At 39.2% G+C, this 15,725-nt stretch overlaps 1 protein-coding gene across 2 annotated transcripts in view; it reads right to left on the bottom strand.

Annotated features, from left to right (window-relative positions):
• Positions 1 to 15,725, bottom strand: part of NRPD1A (nuclear RNA polymerase D1A) — a 34,665-nt gene that overhangs the window by 10,893 nt on the left and 8,047 nt on the right. For both annotated transcript variants that reach the window (XM_077378818.1, XM_077378825.1), the window contains exons 7-16: positions 15,352 to 15,507; positions 15,075 to 15,215; positions 12,516 to 14,384; positions 10,685 to 10,854; positions 10,391 to 10,454; positions 10,171 to 10,289; positions 8,029 to 8,174; positions 898 to 1,127; positions 628 to 801; positions 303 to 440 (exon numbers count right to left, since the gene is read on the bottom strand). In XM_077378818.1, the coding sequence (XP_077234933.1) occupies positions 303 to 440; positions 628 to 801; positions 898 to 1,127; positions 8,029 to 8,174; positions 10,171 to 10,289; positions 10,391 to 10,454; positions 10,685 to 10,854; positions 12,516 to 14,384; positions 15,075 to 15,215; positions 15,352 to 15,507 (3,207 nt within the window). The remainder of the gene's footprint in view (positions 1 to 302; positions 441 to 627; positions 802 to 897; positions 1,128 to 8,028; positions 8,175 to 10,170; positions 10,290 to 10,390; positions 10,455 to 10,684; positions 10,855 to 12,515; positions 14,385 to 15,074; positions 15,216 to 15,351; positions 15,508 to 15,725) is intronic.

The following is a 15,725-nucleotide window of genomic DNA, read 5'->3' as shown; positions in this document are numbered from 1 at the left end:
GATTTATTAAGATGTAATATTTCCACTGACTCGCACTATTTTTTTCTTTGAAGTTTTCAATCTAGATATTCTTCAAACCTAAGTTCGATAAACACAAGAACTAAACAAGCTAGTTTTCTATATTCTATATGTGTGGACCTCAAATCAAATAGATAGGCTAACTACTAGAGTCAACAAAACTTTTACATCGAAGAGATAAAAAAGAGAAAATTTGGCGGAAACATAATGCCAACCAAGATAATGGTTTCTATAATCGCAGTTGTACTTTGTATGCCTGAAAAGGGGTGATAACTGATAACTACCTTTGTTGGGTATAAAATATCGAAAGGTCCCCCGGTTCCAATTGGGGCTTCATTGCCCCATGCTACCGCATCTAATGTCCCGCGAAGATCATCTACAGATCCATCCTTTGCAGCTTTCATGAAGTGATGACTTGGACTCTGCAACAAATGAAACAGTGAAAATAAGAAACTAATAAGTTACAGTATCCTAACCATGGTTTTAAATTCCGGCCGAAATACGTCGAAATTTCGTTTTCAGCTTAGGCCGAAACCGAAGCCGAAATTTCAATCCTTAATCATAACCATTTTAATATAAGGAGTAAGGAAATATAATAGGAAGACTAACAGAGAAACAAGCTTGCATAAAGGGAGATGAGATACACATCTGATCCCTTTGTCTCTTTATGCCTTTTGCATTTAAGTTGTGAAACTCTCCGGTAACTGAAATGCAATCTGCAACAGTAAGCAAATGCTCCAAATGGATAGTTTTCCCTATCTCAGATATTGTAGACTTCAGAGTCTGCATTTTAAATGGCAGAATGTATGTCAACAAATGATATGTTAATTATTAAATTTTAAATTCTACCAAGAATAGCGCAAAGGAAAAGTTTCTCACCATTAAAAAATATTTCCACGCCACATCTACCCCATGGGAACAAAATATTTCATAAACCGTGTCTGGGTGGCTCTGTTCCCAATCAATCAAGTCCATTATTGGGGTGCATGCATTTCGTACAACATTCCAGAAATTTCCCTGCTCACAATTTTCTGACCTATAAACCTTCACAAAAAGTGCATTAGGCTGATCATCCCACAAAATCTCCACCTTATGGAACCCCAAGAATCCTGAAAATTACTAAGCGCAGTCAGTAAATGTCGCAAAAGTCTAAAATGAACAATAGTTATTGTAAAATATTGTTCAATAATGTCTTGAAATCTTGAATGGACTACAAAATCCTTTTATAAAAGAACATGTATTTGGGGTCCATAGTGTCAACAGAAAAATTCTATAAACAGATAAATTTCTCTTGATTTCCTACACAAAGGAAAAATAATATCTCTATGAACAGTTGATCATATATGAGATGAGAAAACCTATGCTCTTAGGTTTTATAAAACCAATGTCAAAATGTAACATTTGAATACTGATAGTCTCATCTTTTATCTTATTATGATTAGTACCTCCACTGGAGGCACCTCTCTGTAATTACGTTAAGTCACTTAATCACCTTATTGTAATTATGTATGGTCACTTAATAGGGATCTATCTATCATTTCAAAAAGAAAAGGAAATTTACGAATATCAGTGGGGTGTGAGTCGTGTGACATAACCCATACGAAAATCCTACTCCCATTCTCCTTTCTTCTATTCCTCCTATCTTTTTTTCACAAACCCTAACCCCAGATTTGTACTTCGTATCAGACGTTTTCCAGAAGTTCATAAATCAAATTTAAACAATTAGATAGATGATCCCAAGTATTCATCATTACTTAGATGCTATGAATGCCAAACTAGCATATCTTCATAGGTAGAAGATCATCATTGATATAAACTGATTACAAACTGTTGAGCTTTTCCAATTTTTGAATTTAGATTCAGCAGTTCGTTACAAATATATCTTTTTTATTTACTATAATGTGTGGCTCTGTGGAGGCACTTCTGAATTTTATCTGCCTCAATAGAATTTCACAGTTCATGATTTATGTGATCTTTGATAGAGACAACAAACTTATGGCAGTCAAGAAAACAAACAGTATTTATATACAAGTTTTTCATCTCCAACAGTTAATTTAAACATTTAAGAAGTTAATATTGTGGTCCTCTATTTGATAAAGAGGTTCTTCTATGTCCTTAGTTTTAGATTAATTTAGCACAAAGTTCATTTATTCCTTCTGCATAGATCTAAGATCAAAGAACTTTGACGTTTTTTCGATGAAACGTATACCAAAAATCAAAGTTAATCAACTCAAGAAGCAGCATGCATTTATCTGAAAATTAACACTTAAATCTGTGACTGTCACAGCTATTTAAGCAGAGGTCAACAGTATGCTGGCATGGTTTTAAATTTCAGCCGTGTTGGAATATGTAACTTGCCTAAGGGCATTTAGGACTTTGTACATTTCTTTATGTTTTAGTATAAAGATATGAGTCAGGGAGAGATTACCCTAACTCATTCATTTTTCTCTCTAAACTTTCTCTTAACATGGTATCAAAGCCTTATGGTTTTCTGATCCCTAGGGTTCTCCATTAACCTTCACCTTCTCCATCTCCCTCACCTAGCCCTAAACCCTAACTCTCATTCTCCATCTCCACTCTCCTTTTTTTTTACAAACTCAAAAAACCTAATCTCACGCCCTCTCTCTCTCCTGGAGAAACCCTAACCCCGCCGCCCACCCCTTACCCGCACCTCCTCAGACCTACCAGGACCCTCCGAGAACAGGACCGTGCCTGTCTGCCCCCCCCTAATTTTTCTTGGAAAATATTTTTTGTCCAAGCTGGAAAAAAATTTCCTGGAACTGGGATCTGCCCCCCCCCCCCCCCCCCCCCCCCCCCCCCCGCGCTCACAAAATCACTTTCTAGGGCTGTGATCACCCCCGCCCCCCCCCCCCCCCCCCCCCCCTTTTTTTTTTCCAGCCCCCAATTCCTAGGTTTGCAGGTAAGCCTCCACCCCCCCCCCCCCCCCCCCCCCCCCCCCCCCCCCCTCTCGCCCACCCATCCACCCCCCCTATTTTTCAACCCACATGATTTTTCCTCCTCTTTCTTTCATTCCTTTGTAAAACCTAAAACTCTTTCTCCCTCTTTCTATGTGCTAGATCTTCATCTCCTATCCTACTTTGATTCTTGTTTGTCTTCGCGGCTCCTCTTTGTGCCTCATGGCTTCAGTCTTGTCAAGCTTCGTCGATGACCATCATTCTTGGAGTTGCGTCTAAGCTTTCTTGGCTTGCCCTAGTTTGCCCACCTATTCAGTTATCTACTGTTATTCGTCTTTGTTTGGGTTGTCTGTTTTCTGTCTTGTTTGTTATTATGGAGGAAGTGATTGAGAATCCCTCCTCAGGAGTGACTCCTGTTGTTCGTCAGACACCCTTTTTGGCATCTTCTTCGCCACCACATCTTTCTGTGGATGGATCATTCCCACAGATTACTACTGTTAAGTTGGATGGGGCAAACTACATTACTTGGAAAGCAGCAGTCGAGAGGTATCTTATTGCCCGTGGGAAAGCCCACGTCATTCGTCGTGATCCTCCTCCTACGACAAATCCCACCTTTGATCGATGGGAACAGGAGGATGCTCTTATTTGTACCCTTTTGTGGCAGATTATGACCCCTCACGTCTCTGGGCCATTGATGCTTCTGCCTACTGCGAAACGGATCTGGGATCAGGTTACTTTTCTTTACTCTGGCGTGGCAAACATTAGTCGGATATGCTCTACCTATTCTAAGTGGGTGCGTTTCCGCCGTGATGATTTCCCTCTTGCCACCCATTACAGCCAGTCCGTTGGCCTATGTCAGCAGCTTGATGTTTACATGCTGCTTACCACAGATCTCACCGAGGCTGCCCGTCAGAGGGATCAAATCCGTGTTGTGCAGTACCTTGAGAGTTTGGGTCCAGAGTACACGCACCTTCGTCAGCAGATTATCGATTCTGGCAATATTCCTTTCCTTACTGAGGTTTACTCCCGAGTCCAGCAGTGCTCTCCTGGTGATCCATCTATTCCTGTTGATGGTTCTGCTCTCGCGACCTATGATGGCAGTACTCGACCGCCTCGTGGTGGGGCCTCCTCTGGTCGTGGCCGTGCAAGCCGTGGTGGTGGTCATTCTGGTGGTGGCTGTGACCGTTCTTTTTGCACTCACTGTCAGCGTGAGGGACATTATATCGACCATTGCTATACCCTGCATCCCGAGCTTCGTCAGGCACGCTCGGCTCACATGAGTGCTACTACTGCTTCTGCTTCAGATTCCGCTCCCTCTGCTTCTGTTACTGCACCAGCGGATTTCACCTATACATTATCATGTGCCGATTATGAGGAGTTCCAGCGTCTGAGGCTCAGTTCTCGTCCTCCCTCTGCAGGTTTCGCCCAGCCAAGTAGTTCACCCACTACCCTTCTATCTAGCTCAGGGTCATGGATCATTGACTCTAGCGCATCCAACCACATGACTGGTAACTCTTCTCAGCTTCATTCTTTTAGCTCCTTCTCTTCTCCCTCTCAGTCTATCACCCTTGCTGATGGGTCCACTACACCTATCACTGGTGTTGGTCATATCTCCCCCATCCTGCACTTACCTTATCTTCTGTTTTATGTGTACCAAAATCACCATTTAGTTTACTTTCAGTTAGCCAAATTACTAAATCCCTTCACTGTTCTGTCTCATTTTTCCCATCTTATTGCTTGTTTCAGGATCTCTCGACTAGGAAGATGATTGGAACGGGTCGTGAGGTAGATGGACTCTATCGTCTTGACTGCCGGCCGCCTATTGTCTTACATATCTCTGTGGATACATTTCAGTGGCATTGTCGCCTGGGGCATCCTTCACTTCAGTGGCTGCAGCAGACTTCTCTGGTTCTTGGACCTTTTCTAGTTTTCAGTGCGAGTTATGTTAACTCGAGAAACACCGTCGTGTGTCGTTTCCTTCCCGGGTCATTAGTAGAGTGTCTAGTCCATTTGAATTAGTCCATTCTGATGTATGGGGACCCTCTAGGGTTGCGTCTAGTAGTGGCTTTCGGTATTTTATTGTGTTTATTGATCACTTCTCACGCATGACCTGGTTATATTTACTGAAAAGTAGATCTGACGTGTTCTTTGCTTTTCGCACATTTCATTCTGAAATTAAGAATCAATATAATTGCAATATTAAATGTCTTCGTACTGACAATACTAGAGAATACTTTTCTGATACTAATAGCTTTCAATCCTATCTCTCCCAACATGGGATTCTACATCAGTCTTCATGTGCGTACGCCTCTCAACAGAATGGTGTTGCTGAGAGGAAACGCCGTTATTTGCTTGAAGTAGGTCGTACTCTTCTTTTTCAGATGAGTGTTCCTAAGGCATACTGGAGTGATGCACTTCTTAGGGCGTGTTTCTTAGCGAATCGCCTTCCTTCCTCCGTCTTAGAGGGTACTTCTTCTTTTGAGATTTTATCTCCTGGTAAGGAACAGTTTCCTCTGACACCTAGTGTATTTGGATGTGTTTGTTTTGTTCATCGCCTTGGACTTGGCCGTGACAAACTCGATCCCCGAATTGAGCGTTGTGTCTTTCTGGGGTATTCCCGTACGCAGAAAGGCTATCGTTGCTATAGCCCCGTCTGCGTCGCTGGTTTGTCTCAGCCAATGCAACGTTCTTTGAGTCTGAGGCATTCTTCAAACATGGCGCGGAATCTTTCACCCCTTCTCTCGAGTCCGAGGTATCGCTTCCCTTACCAGATCTACCTGCTTCTCCTCCGTCATCTCCTGTTTCCGTGCAACCACCTTCTGCAGATTCTACTTCTTCTGTCACGTTGGAGAAGCCAGCTCCACCTAAAATTACAAAGCAGTATCAGCGGCGCCAAGTTACAGATAGGTCTCTTCTACCTCCTCTCGCACAATCATCTTCTGAGCCGATGATCCCTCTCTCCGGCTCTCAGGTATCTTCTCTTTTGCCTTCCACTGTTGTTTCTGATTCTCCTATTGCATCTTGTACGAGATCTCGTTCCACTGCACATCCTATTTCGAATTTTGTTTCTTATGATAAGCTCACCAATACTTTTCAGAGCTTTGTTTCCTCTGTCTTCTTTACCACAGTCAGTGGCTGAGGCTCTTAATCATCATGGCTGGCGTGATACAATGAACCTAGAAATGGGCGCTCTTCATAGTAATGATACATGGGATCTGGTTTCCCTACCCCCGGTGCCCGTCCTGTTGGTTGTCGGTGGGTTTTCTCTATGAAATACCTCCCTAATGGTACTGTCGAGCACTTAAAAGCACGGTTAGTCGCGAAAGGATACACTCAGACTTTTGGTGTTGACTACACTGAGACCTTCAATCCAGTTGCGAAAATTTCCTCTGTACGTGTGCTCCTGTCTCTTGCTATTAATCATAGCTGGCCTCTTCATCTGCTGGATGTGAAGAATGCCTTCCTCCATAGCGCCCTGACTGAGGAGGTGTATATGGAGCAACCACCAGGGTTTGTTGCTCAGGGGGAGACTTCCTCCTACGTGTGTCGCCTACGCAAGTCACTCTATGGCCTCAAACAATCTCCGCGTGCGTGGTTTGGGAGATTCAATGAGGTAGTCATGCGCTTTGGCATGAAACAATGCGCAGTGGATCACTCAGTCTTCAGTTATCACTCTTCAGCTGAGTGTATTTTTTTTATAGTTTATGTGGATGACATAATCATCACAGGGAGCAATTCACAAGGTATACAGCGTTTGAAAACCTTCTTGTAGAAGGAATTCTCTACTAAGAATTTGGGTCAGCTCAGGTATTTCTTGGCGATAGAGGTTGCTCGTTCTTCTAGAGGCTTGTTCCTATCATAGAGAAAGTATGTCTTGGACTTGCTAAAAGAAACAGGCAATCTTGGAGTTAAACCAGCTTCTGCACCCATGGATCCTAATGTGAAACTCGCTCCAGAAGGAGAGTTGTTGAAGGATCCTGGCAGGTATCGCAGGCTTGTCGGTAAACTTATATATCTCACGGTCACTCGGCCAGATATTTCATATTTTGTTGGAGTTGTCAGTCAGTATATGAGCTCTCCACATACTTCTCAATGAACTGCGGTGATACAGATTCTCAAGTATTTGAAAGGGACTCCAGGGAAGGGATTGATGTTCCAAAGACATGGCCATATGAAAGTTGAAGACTTCTCTGATGCAGATTGGGCTGGATCCCCAGCAGATAGACGGTCCACCACTGGGTATTGTACATTTGTAGGTGGCAATCTTGTTTCATGGAAGAGTAAGAAGCAGGATGTTATAGCTAAGTCCAGTGCAAAGGTTGAATACAGGGCAATGGCACAGATAAGCACGGAACTTATTTGGCCACGTTCACTTCTTTCTGAAATTGGCTTCATTTCATCTTCTCCTTCGCAGCTTTATTGTGACAACAAAGCTGCAATATACATTGCCAACAATCCAGTCTTCCATGAGCGCACCAAACATATTGAAGTGGATTGTCATTTATCCATCAAAGAATCCAGTAAAGAGAGATTTGCACTGTGTTTACTCGGTCAGGGGACCAGTTAGCTGATATGTTTACAAAGTCCTTAAATAAGTCAAAATTGAGTGATATATATATATATATATATATATATATATATATAACAAGCTAGGAATGTATGATATCTACATTCCAACTTGAGGGGAAGTGTTGGAATATGTAACTTGCCTAAGGGCATTTAACTTGCCTAAGGGCATTTAGGACTTTGTACATTTCTTTATGTTTTAGTATAAAGATATGAGTCAGGGGGAGATTACCCTAACTCAATCATTTTTCTCTCTAAACTTTCTCTTAACAGGCCAAAATACCGAAATTTTGGATTTCCGTTGGGACCGACACCGAAATTCAGAAATTTTGGCCGAAATTTAAGATATTTCAGAAATTTCGGTAAAATGTATTTTTATTTTTATTTTTTTCTGAAATTTACTTCTTTTTTTTTCCAAAATTTTGGCTAATGAAATTTGCTTGTTTTTTACTGAATTTCGGCCAAAATTTCGGTTTCAGCTATGTCCGAAATAGAAATTTTAAAACTTGTATGCTGGTGAAACAGTCACCTTTCACAACTGTCCCGAGAAGTAATGGTATCAACACATCTCTTAAAGTATCCAACAACATGGGAGACTCTTTAGAAAGTTTGGCTGCCACAGTGATACAAAAGGTCCCACTATGTTCATCCTCCCCATCAGCTGAACAGCAGTCCCTGTCATGTAAATCAAAATTATGAGTATATTAGAGAATTCAAGATTATGCAATTTTTGGTGAGAATCAATGTTGAACACGGGGATTATGCATGGTGCAATAGTGCACAAAATGCTTGATATAGTTATTCTGGAATTTCCAAGGTCTAATATGTTAGAATGTGTTGTTAAAGTGTTAGTGAATGTTACAAAAGTAACTAACAGAACATGGTTCCAAGTTTGTAGGTTACGTGAAAACTTTTTGAAAAATAAGAGAATGCTTTATTAAACAAGGAAAGAAAATAGAACATGGAAAAGGATAGCACAAGCTAAAACATTTCTACAAACACCGAATTGTGCTAAGTAACCCACTACAGCATGGGCTTCTCTTAAGGACACAACTGAAGGAAATCAGTTTTCCCGTGAACACATCAACAATCTCATCCACAACAAGAGTAAACTGGAAAAGGCCACAAGGGTGCATTTGGATTTCTGGAATCAGGCAATGGAATCAGAATCTGATTCCAATTCCACCCGACACCGGCTTTTGGTTCCAAAAAAAAGAATGGAATCAAGGAGGCAGAGTTAGAGGGAGTAAAAATACCGGAATCTGTTTCCCACCCCAAGAGGTGGTATTCTGTTTGTTCTCATTCCGTTTAAGGGAGGATCGGAATGGGAATCAGAATATGATGCTGATTCCTTATTCTCGCTGTCCAAACACACCCATAGTGAAGCAACCAAATAATATGTCCACCTTCAACCTTGTTACAAACATTATTCTTCAAAATTTACCTGCTTGGGAATTTATCATGCTTGAGAAGCAACCAAATGATATGTCCCCTTCAATCTTAGATGTATTAATTAATTTAAATTAAAATTACTCTTATAAAAGCTATTCAAATTTCGGACCTTAGGATGGTCCCCATCATCTGCACAACAGAATATGTGTTGGAGAAAATACAGACATATTAAGAGTAAGGTAAATTAAGCTAAGAAAATATTTCAGTACATTTGAAGTGTCATCCATGGCTTCATGTGTAAGAAATAATATCAATGTTGAACATATTTTCGCCCGACCATAGGTGGTAGAGGACAAACTTTACCAATTACTAACAAATAATGGATTGATATTTACTAATACACTGGTTTCTTCGAAATAAGAAATAAGATGCACACTTGAAGTGATTAACATGGATTCAACACTGAAATAGAGTATCTAAATAAATGAAAAAATGTGTGGAATATGCATGGATAACATGGAGAGTGCAGGAACTATCTCAATAGTGATTTGGAACTTTCAAGTTCTTAGACTATTACCAAGAACTAGATGAATGCTATGAAAGTTTGCAACTAAAAAAAGAAAAGACTATAAGTTTGTAGTTTGGTAATATGGTCAATCTCCCCTCAACCCCACCCTGGATGGTTGAAGCTAAACTTTGGGGTACTAGCAAGGAAGCCTTAGGTCAAAATGGAGATACTGGTGAAATAGTGAATGAACTAGGAATTATATGCCTAACAGAATGGAAAATGATCCCATTGAATATGAAATTTTAAAATGACATCAGGCTCCTCTTCAAGTTACCTCCTTAAAAGAAGCCAAGGTTTTAAATGTCGTTTTCGGTGTTGGTTTCGACCACCAACGGAATTGAAATATTTCGGTTTCGGTGGAAATTTCGGCCGAAATCACGTAAAATTTTGACAAAAATTTCGGTTTTTTAAAATTTCCACCTAAATGTATAAAAAACCAGTGGAGATTTCAGCCATTTCGGTGGAAATCTTTAACATTTCAGCAGAAATTTTGAAAATATAGGGTTTGGTTGAAATTTCGGAGAATTCCGAAATTTAAGGGAAATCATGTAAAAATCCGATTCAATGTACTTTTTTCGGTTTCGGTCCAAACCGAAATATTTCGGCCGAAATTTAAAACTATGAAAGAAGCCAATTATAAGACTAACTAAAACCTTCATTTTTTTCTAGATGAGCATTCTTCGCTTTATTCTAGGAGAATGGCAAGCTTGCCTGCTAAAAATCTGCAACTCAGGAAGAATGGCGCTCCTTCTGTTTCTGTTAGAGTTATAATCCCTAGTAAGTGCCTCCATTATAGACTGGATTGTCAATCTTCTTTTCTTCAATTTTTTCTGGAAAAAAAACATAGAAAAGAAGAAAAAAATAAACTATATACAAGAAATGAAATAAAATTATTAGTAAATAATTAAATATATTACAGGGATTACACTACCTTGCATACATGAAAATGAGAAACCCATGGACTGAATTGTTTCCCACTAAGATCCTGTGAAAAACTAAAATATACAGAACAACAATAAACATGAATACAATTGTAGATATATAGTAGAATAGCACATACATTAAGGCCCTATTTGTTTTAGATTATCCCAACCGATTGTGGAGTCCCCAACTGATTATCACTATTTTCGGTCTAATAATCAGTTGGGGACTCCACAATCGGTTGTCGTAATCTAAAACAAACAGGCCCTAAATAGAATAGTGACATGAAAAAGATAGTGCTTACAAAATCATGACAGTGGTCACTACATCAGAAAGAAGAACTCTTTCAAGATGATTCTTAACTTGTAATGCCCCATACTCAAAACCATATGTAAATCTTCTAAGTTTCTTGGATAGAAAAAGTGATACAGTTTGGTCCACAGAGCTTTCTTTCCGACCGCACTCCAATACCTTCTGTATGATTGAACCAATATTCCACAAAAATATTAACAGGAATTGAGGGAGACAAAGTCCATTGTGTCGTTCTACTAACAAAACTCTACAGATTCTGTCAAGTACACTAACCAGACAATTAATAATGGCATTATAAGCTAGGCACGTACACATATACAATAATTCAGTATATGCAAGCATATTTGTCATTTTTTTAACCAGGCCATAGCAGAAAACAAGAATGAGTACTAATGATACAAAGCTGACAATAAATTTATTAAATAAGGTAACATGTCAGAAAATTTTGAAAGTATATTCCTGGTTAGACATTTGAAAAAAAATACTTCAAAGTCACAAAAGAAAAGAAAAAAAAGGAATGACAAATTATGAAGTCTTGAAAATTGTGCAGTCCCTGTCAAATGCACACACAGAAACCTATAATAGGTATCTGAGTAAGTCTCTGTATGTGCATATAGTATACATAAATGATTAAACACACTTGTAAATAAAGATATAGTATGCACACAAAGATTCGCACCACAGATTATATAGTGTAAGATGACAGATCTAATCTATTCACCATAGCCTCAGATATGCACAGCCAAGTTACTGCATACCAAAAAGTAACCCGGCACTTCAGTTATAGTTGAGTTGACATGGCCACAAACAAGATCAAGGGCTTCTCTTTGATATGCTCAATTATCATTTTGGCATGCAGAATAGTATGCACCATTTTTTTATTTTTTTTGAATGGGCGGGATAGTGTGCACCATAGTTGTCAAACTCTTACGAGCCGTACGAGTCAAATCTCGAGTCGAGTCGAGTCGTTGGGTTTTCCAGGCAAATCACATGGGTGACTCGCCTCTGTTCAAAACTCTTACGAGTCGTTTGGTGACTCGAACAAGTCGCTGCGAGTTGACTCGAAAAAATAAGACTCTTACAAGTCAAGTCGAGCCGCTGAACTTGTGCTTTCTTGTTTTGTTGGTTGAAAACTTGGAAGTTGGAACTTAGAACTTAATTATTTTTTGTGCATGCAAGTTATAAGCATATAGTTATTTATATTTTTGGCTTATCTATGTGCTAGTGGGTTATATTTTTTGCATGCTTCATCTTTTGATATATAATTATATTTTTTCCAACTAAATTTATGTTCTTGTCAAAAACTCTTAGAGGTCACTAGTCGAGTTGAGTCACGAGTCATAAAATTAAGAAATCGAGTCACAGGTTGACAACAAGGTTTTAAATTTCGACCAAAATCCGAAATTGGGGTAAGTCGAAACGTTACAAAATTTCGATCGAAATTTCGTTATCCCCGAAATTTTGGGCTGAAATTTAAGGAATATCCCTAAAAAATCTGAATTTAATTTGTTATTAAATATTTCGGTAATTTCAATGAAATTTCATATGGGATAAAATATTACTTTTTCCCTATTTCGACGGATTTCGAACGAAATTTCAGTTTCGGTAAGGACCGACATGCATTCTGAAACCGAAATTTAAAACCTTGGTTGACAACTATGGCATGCACCATTACTACTGAAAAACACCTTTTGAAAAAATTTACAGTAACACAAGAAGACAAAACACTGAAACATGTCTACAACATGCAACCCACAAATCCATAAATATTAGATATCAATCCAAGAAACAAAACCGCACAAATGGATTGGATAGAGAAGGACCTTCAAGTTCAGAAGTGGAGAAGTATCCAGTTTACCGATCGGATGATCTAAAGCACTGTAAGCTGCTTCAGAAATAGAACAAGCCGACCACGCACCAACAGGTTGCCCACCATCACATTCAAATGTCCTCTCGGCAAACAACTCGGTCGACTTATCATCATTTGAAATACCATATGAGAACTGGATAAGCTGATTTCCATATGCATTTCTCACAGTTCCATCATACGCAATATAGAGATCACGCATGTAAAACATAAGCTTCCGGGTCAAAGTCCCGGGAAGATCCGCATTATCACTAAAAAGATTACCCCGACTTGATAATGAATGGATAAAACATTCTAGTGGGTTCAATCCATCGAGAAATGAACTCTCAACCACCGCATAGGGAAAATCTCTTTCAACACATTCTTGAGTACAATCAACATATGCCTTGTGTTGATTCCACATAGCACAGGACAGCTTGTAAGGCATTCTAAAAGATAATAAATTAGGTGGATATTGTAAACCAAGACATAAACATTGTTGAACTAGTTTCAACAAATTACCCTTACTTCCGGCATTTATCATTGCCAACATTGAATTTTCCTTACTTGCATACCGTCGGATTACATTTTGAAGATCATAACAAACGTCTTTAAAAGCACCAATTGCAACTTGGCTCAGGACATCTGACTTTATGTGGGAGTCACATCTGCGCTCTAAATCCAGACCCATGACGTATGAGGGATTTTGATTCACTTCACCATGTATGACAAGGCATTCCATCCCATCCTGCACCATCAACTGTTTGGTATGACAAGCGTGCTCTGCCTCTTGTAAGCCACAACTTAATTCATCTATCATTTTTGTTCGGGAGTACGAATCAGAACAAAGGTAAAAATCAGATAAAGAAACACTTAAGCCTCTCATTGATAGCCACTCACACAGAACTACCTGTGCGGAAAACAGGAATTCAAGAAATTCACTTGGGCAATGCTTGAGAACCCGAGAAAAAATGCTGCTGTGGGTGTTGCGTAGCCAAGACCCATCAGAAGGGGATTGTACACTGCCCTTGCTGATTAGGACCTCATCTAAAATGGACGAAAATTCAGGACAGGTTGGGAAGAGCATGGAAAACAATTGTTTTCCTGTCCAAAGACAAGCCTCAAGTGATGGGGCCTCAAGAATTGCGGGACATAACATTTCCAACTGTTGCATTTGGAACTTGTTTAAAAAAACATCACTGCCCGTGATCAAATGAGCGGCAGTCAAACTATCCTCACCCAGAGAAAGTAGGTTTCGACCGTCTTGACCATTAACTAACTGGCGGTTTAGAGAAACAAGCTCCCCAAGCTCTACTCTACAGTTGAGTGATTGTGGTACGAAACCATGAAGGCAATCACCATCAAAATCCCCCAGAAAAGGAGCACAACAAAGTGGATTTATAGAAATTACTGACTCTAATCGAAGGACCTTAACAGAGAATGCGATAAGGGAATGTTGATGAACTGATGGAGGCCTATTTACCAACACGAGATCTCCATCTTCCAAAGGTCTGTATAATATATCACCTATTTGAAGTTTATTCGTACAGCGTACAGAAACTAAACCACCCTTGATCTTTGCATAATACTCCCTCTTTTGAATAAGACGCAAATTACAACTTGTGTTCAGTTTCTCCAAGTTTAGCGCATTAACATGCTCGGCAATTAGCAATTTTTCCGCTATATCATATGGGATTCCAATGTCACCCAATCTAATCTTTGGATCACCAACTACAGTCATTCGGAATGCGTAATCTGTTCGCTTACCAAGAACAACGTCTTTAATCCACTTCGAACCAGACATAGACGGAGCAGGATCTGTGCTTGAGGACTTCTTAGTGCATAGCTGCGGTAATAAACACATAATCGTAGTAACTAATTGCTGCAAAAAATGTGGACTTTAAACTTATATTCATGGAAAAAGAAGTTGTTATTGTTTTGCTCATAGTTACCAAAGTGGGAAACGAATTTGTTAACCAAAACGTGAAACAAAAAAAATGGGAAACGCAGAGAAAAAAAGCGGGGAAACGAGAAACGAAAAAACGATAAAAAAATTGCATGATAAACGCATTAAGAAACGTCTTAGGAAAGACATTAGAAATATTTCAGAAACGCTAGAGAAACGCAAATGAAAACACATGAAACACAAGGAAAACACGAAATATATGGTTTTGCAAATTTAAATTTGTTAATTTCAAATTTTTGTTTGAATATTTCTTATTTTTATTTTTTCTTACAATATATGTTATTGTTTTCCTTTTTAATATCTATTTCACATTTTTTGGTGTGTTTTTTCCAAAACAATTTTCATAACACATGTTTCACATCTGTTTTCTACGAGTTTTCCATACATTTCTCAAGGTTTCACACATGTTTCACATAAGTTTTTCATATGTTTCCCATGTGTTTCCCAAGCATTTCGGAAATGTTTCCCCAATTTTCTCTATCATGTTTCGAAACGTTCCGGAAAACGCATTTTAGGGGAAACGAGTTTCCACCCGCCCAATAAGTTTCTGGCTACTATGGTTTTGCTTGCCTTGGAAACATTCAGACAGTCCAGAACCCGATTGGCTACAATGCACTGAATTGTTTCATCACCATTATGATGCTGCTGACCAGACTCATCTAACAGCCTTTTCAAATCAACCAGCCTTTTGTATGCCCTGGTGCGTTCATCCTGCAACAGTAAGCATGCCGTGAGTGAAGGGCAAGAACACAAACACACACTCACAACCATTTGACGAAGAGGACTATTGATCTATACCGAGAGAAAAGAATTGAACCTCTCAATGAAAAAAGATAAAAATACTTACAAAAATCAATCTGGACCCATTAGTGTGCATGTGATTCATTTCCGTCACACGGTTACAATTGGGAGTGACCGGAAAAGAAGAAAGAAATAAAACCTCCCGCCTTGAAACAAATTTTTCAATGAACTTTGGATCAAGGCCTTTTAGCAAAGAAAAAACCTATCCAAAAGGGAAAAAGAGAATAATAGATGTAATTATTATTTTTTTTAAAAGCAATAATATACCATAGGCAGCAAAGAGGTAAAAATTATGATATTTTGGTACAAACCAAGGGTTCACATGCTAATTTTTGAGAATTTAGGAGCATGATATGGGTTGTAATTCAATAAAAACAGCAACAAACATTCTCAAATCAGTATAAACATAACATATATAAT

The sequence above is a fragment of the Tasmannia lanceolata genome, unplaced genomic scaffold, assembly GCF_043159265.1.
Source record: "Tasmannia lanceolata isolate RefF3 unplaced genomic scaffold, GAP_Taslan_0.1 ptg000002l, whole genome shotgun sequence".
Lineage (NCBI taxonomy): Eukaryota > Viridiplantae > Streptophyta > Magnoliopsida > Canellales > Winteraceae > Tasmannia > Tasmannia lanceolata.
Note: the sequence above shows the minus strand (reverse complement) of the source record. Positions and strands in the feature narration are given on the sequence as shown.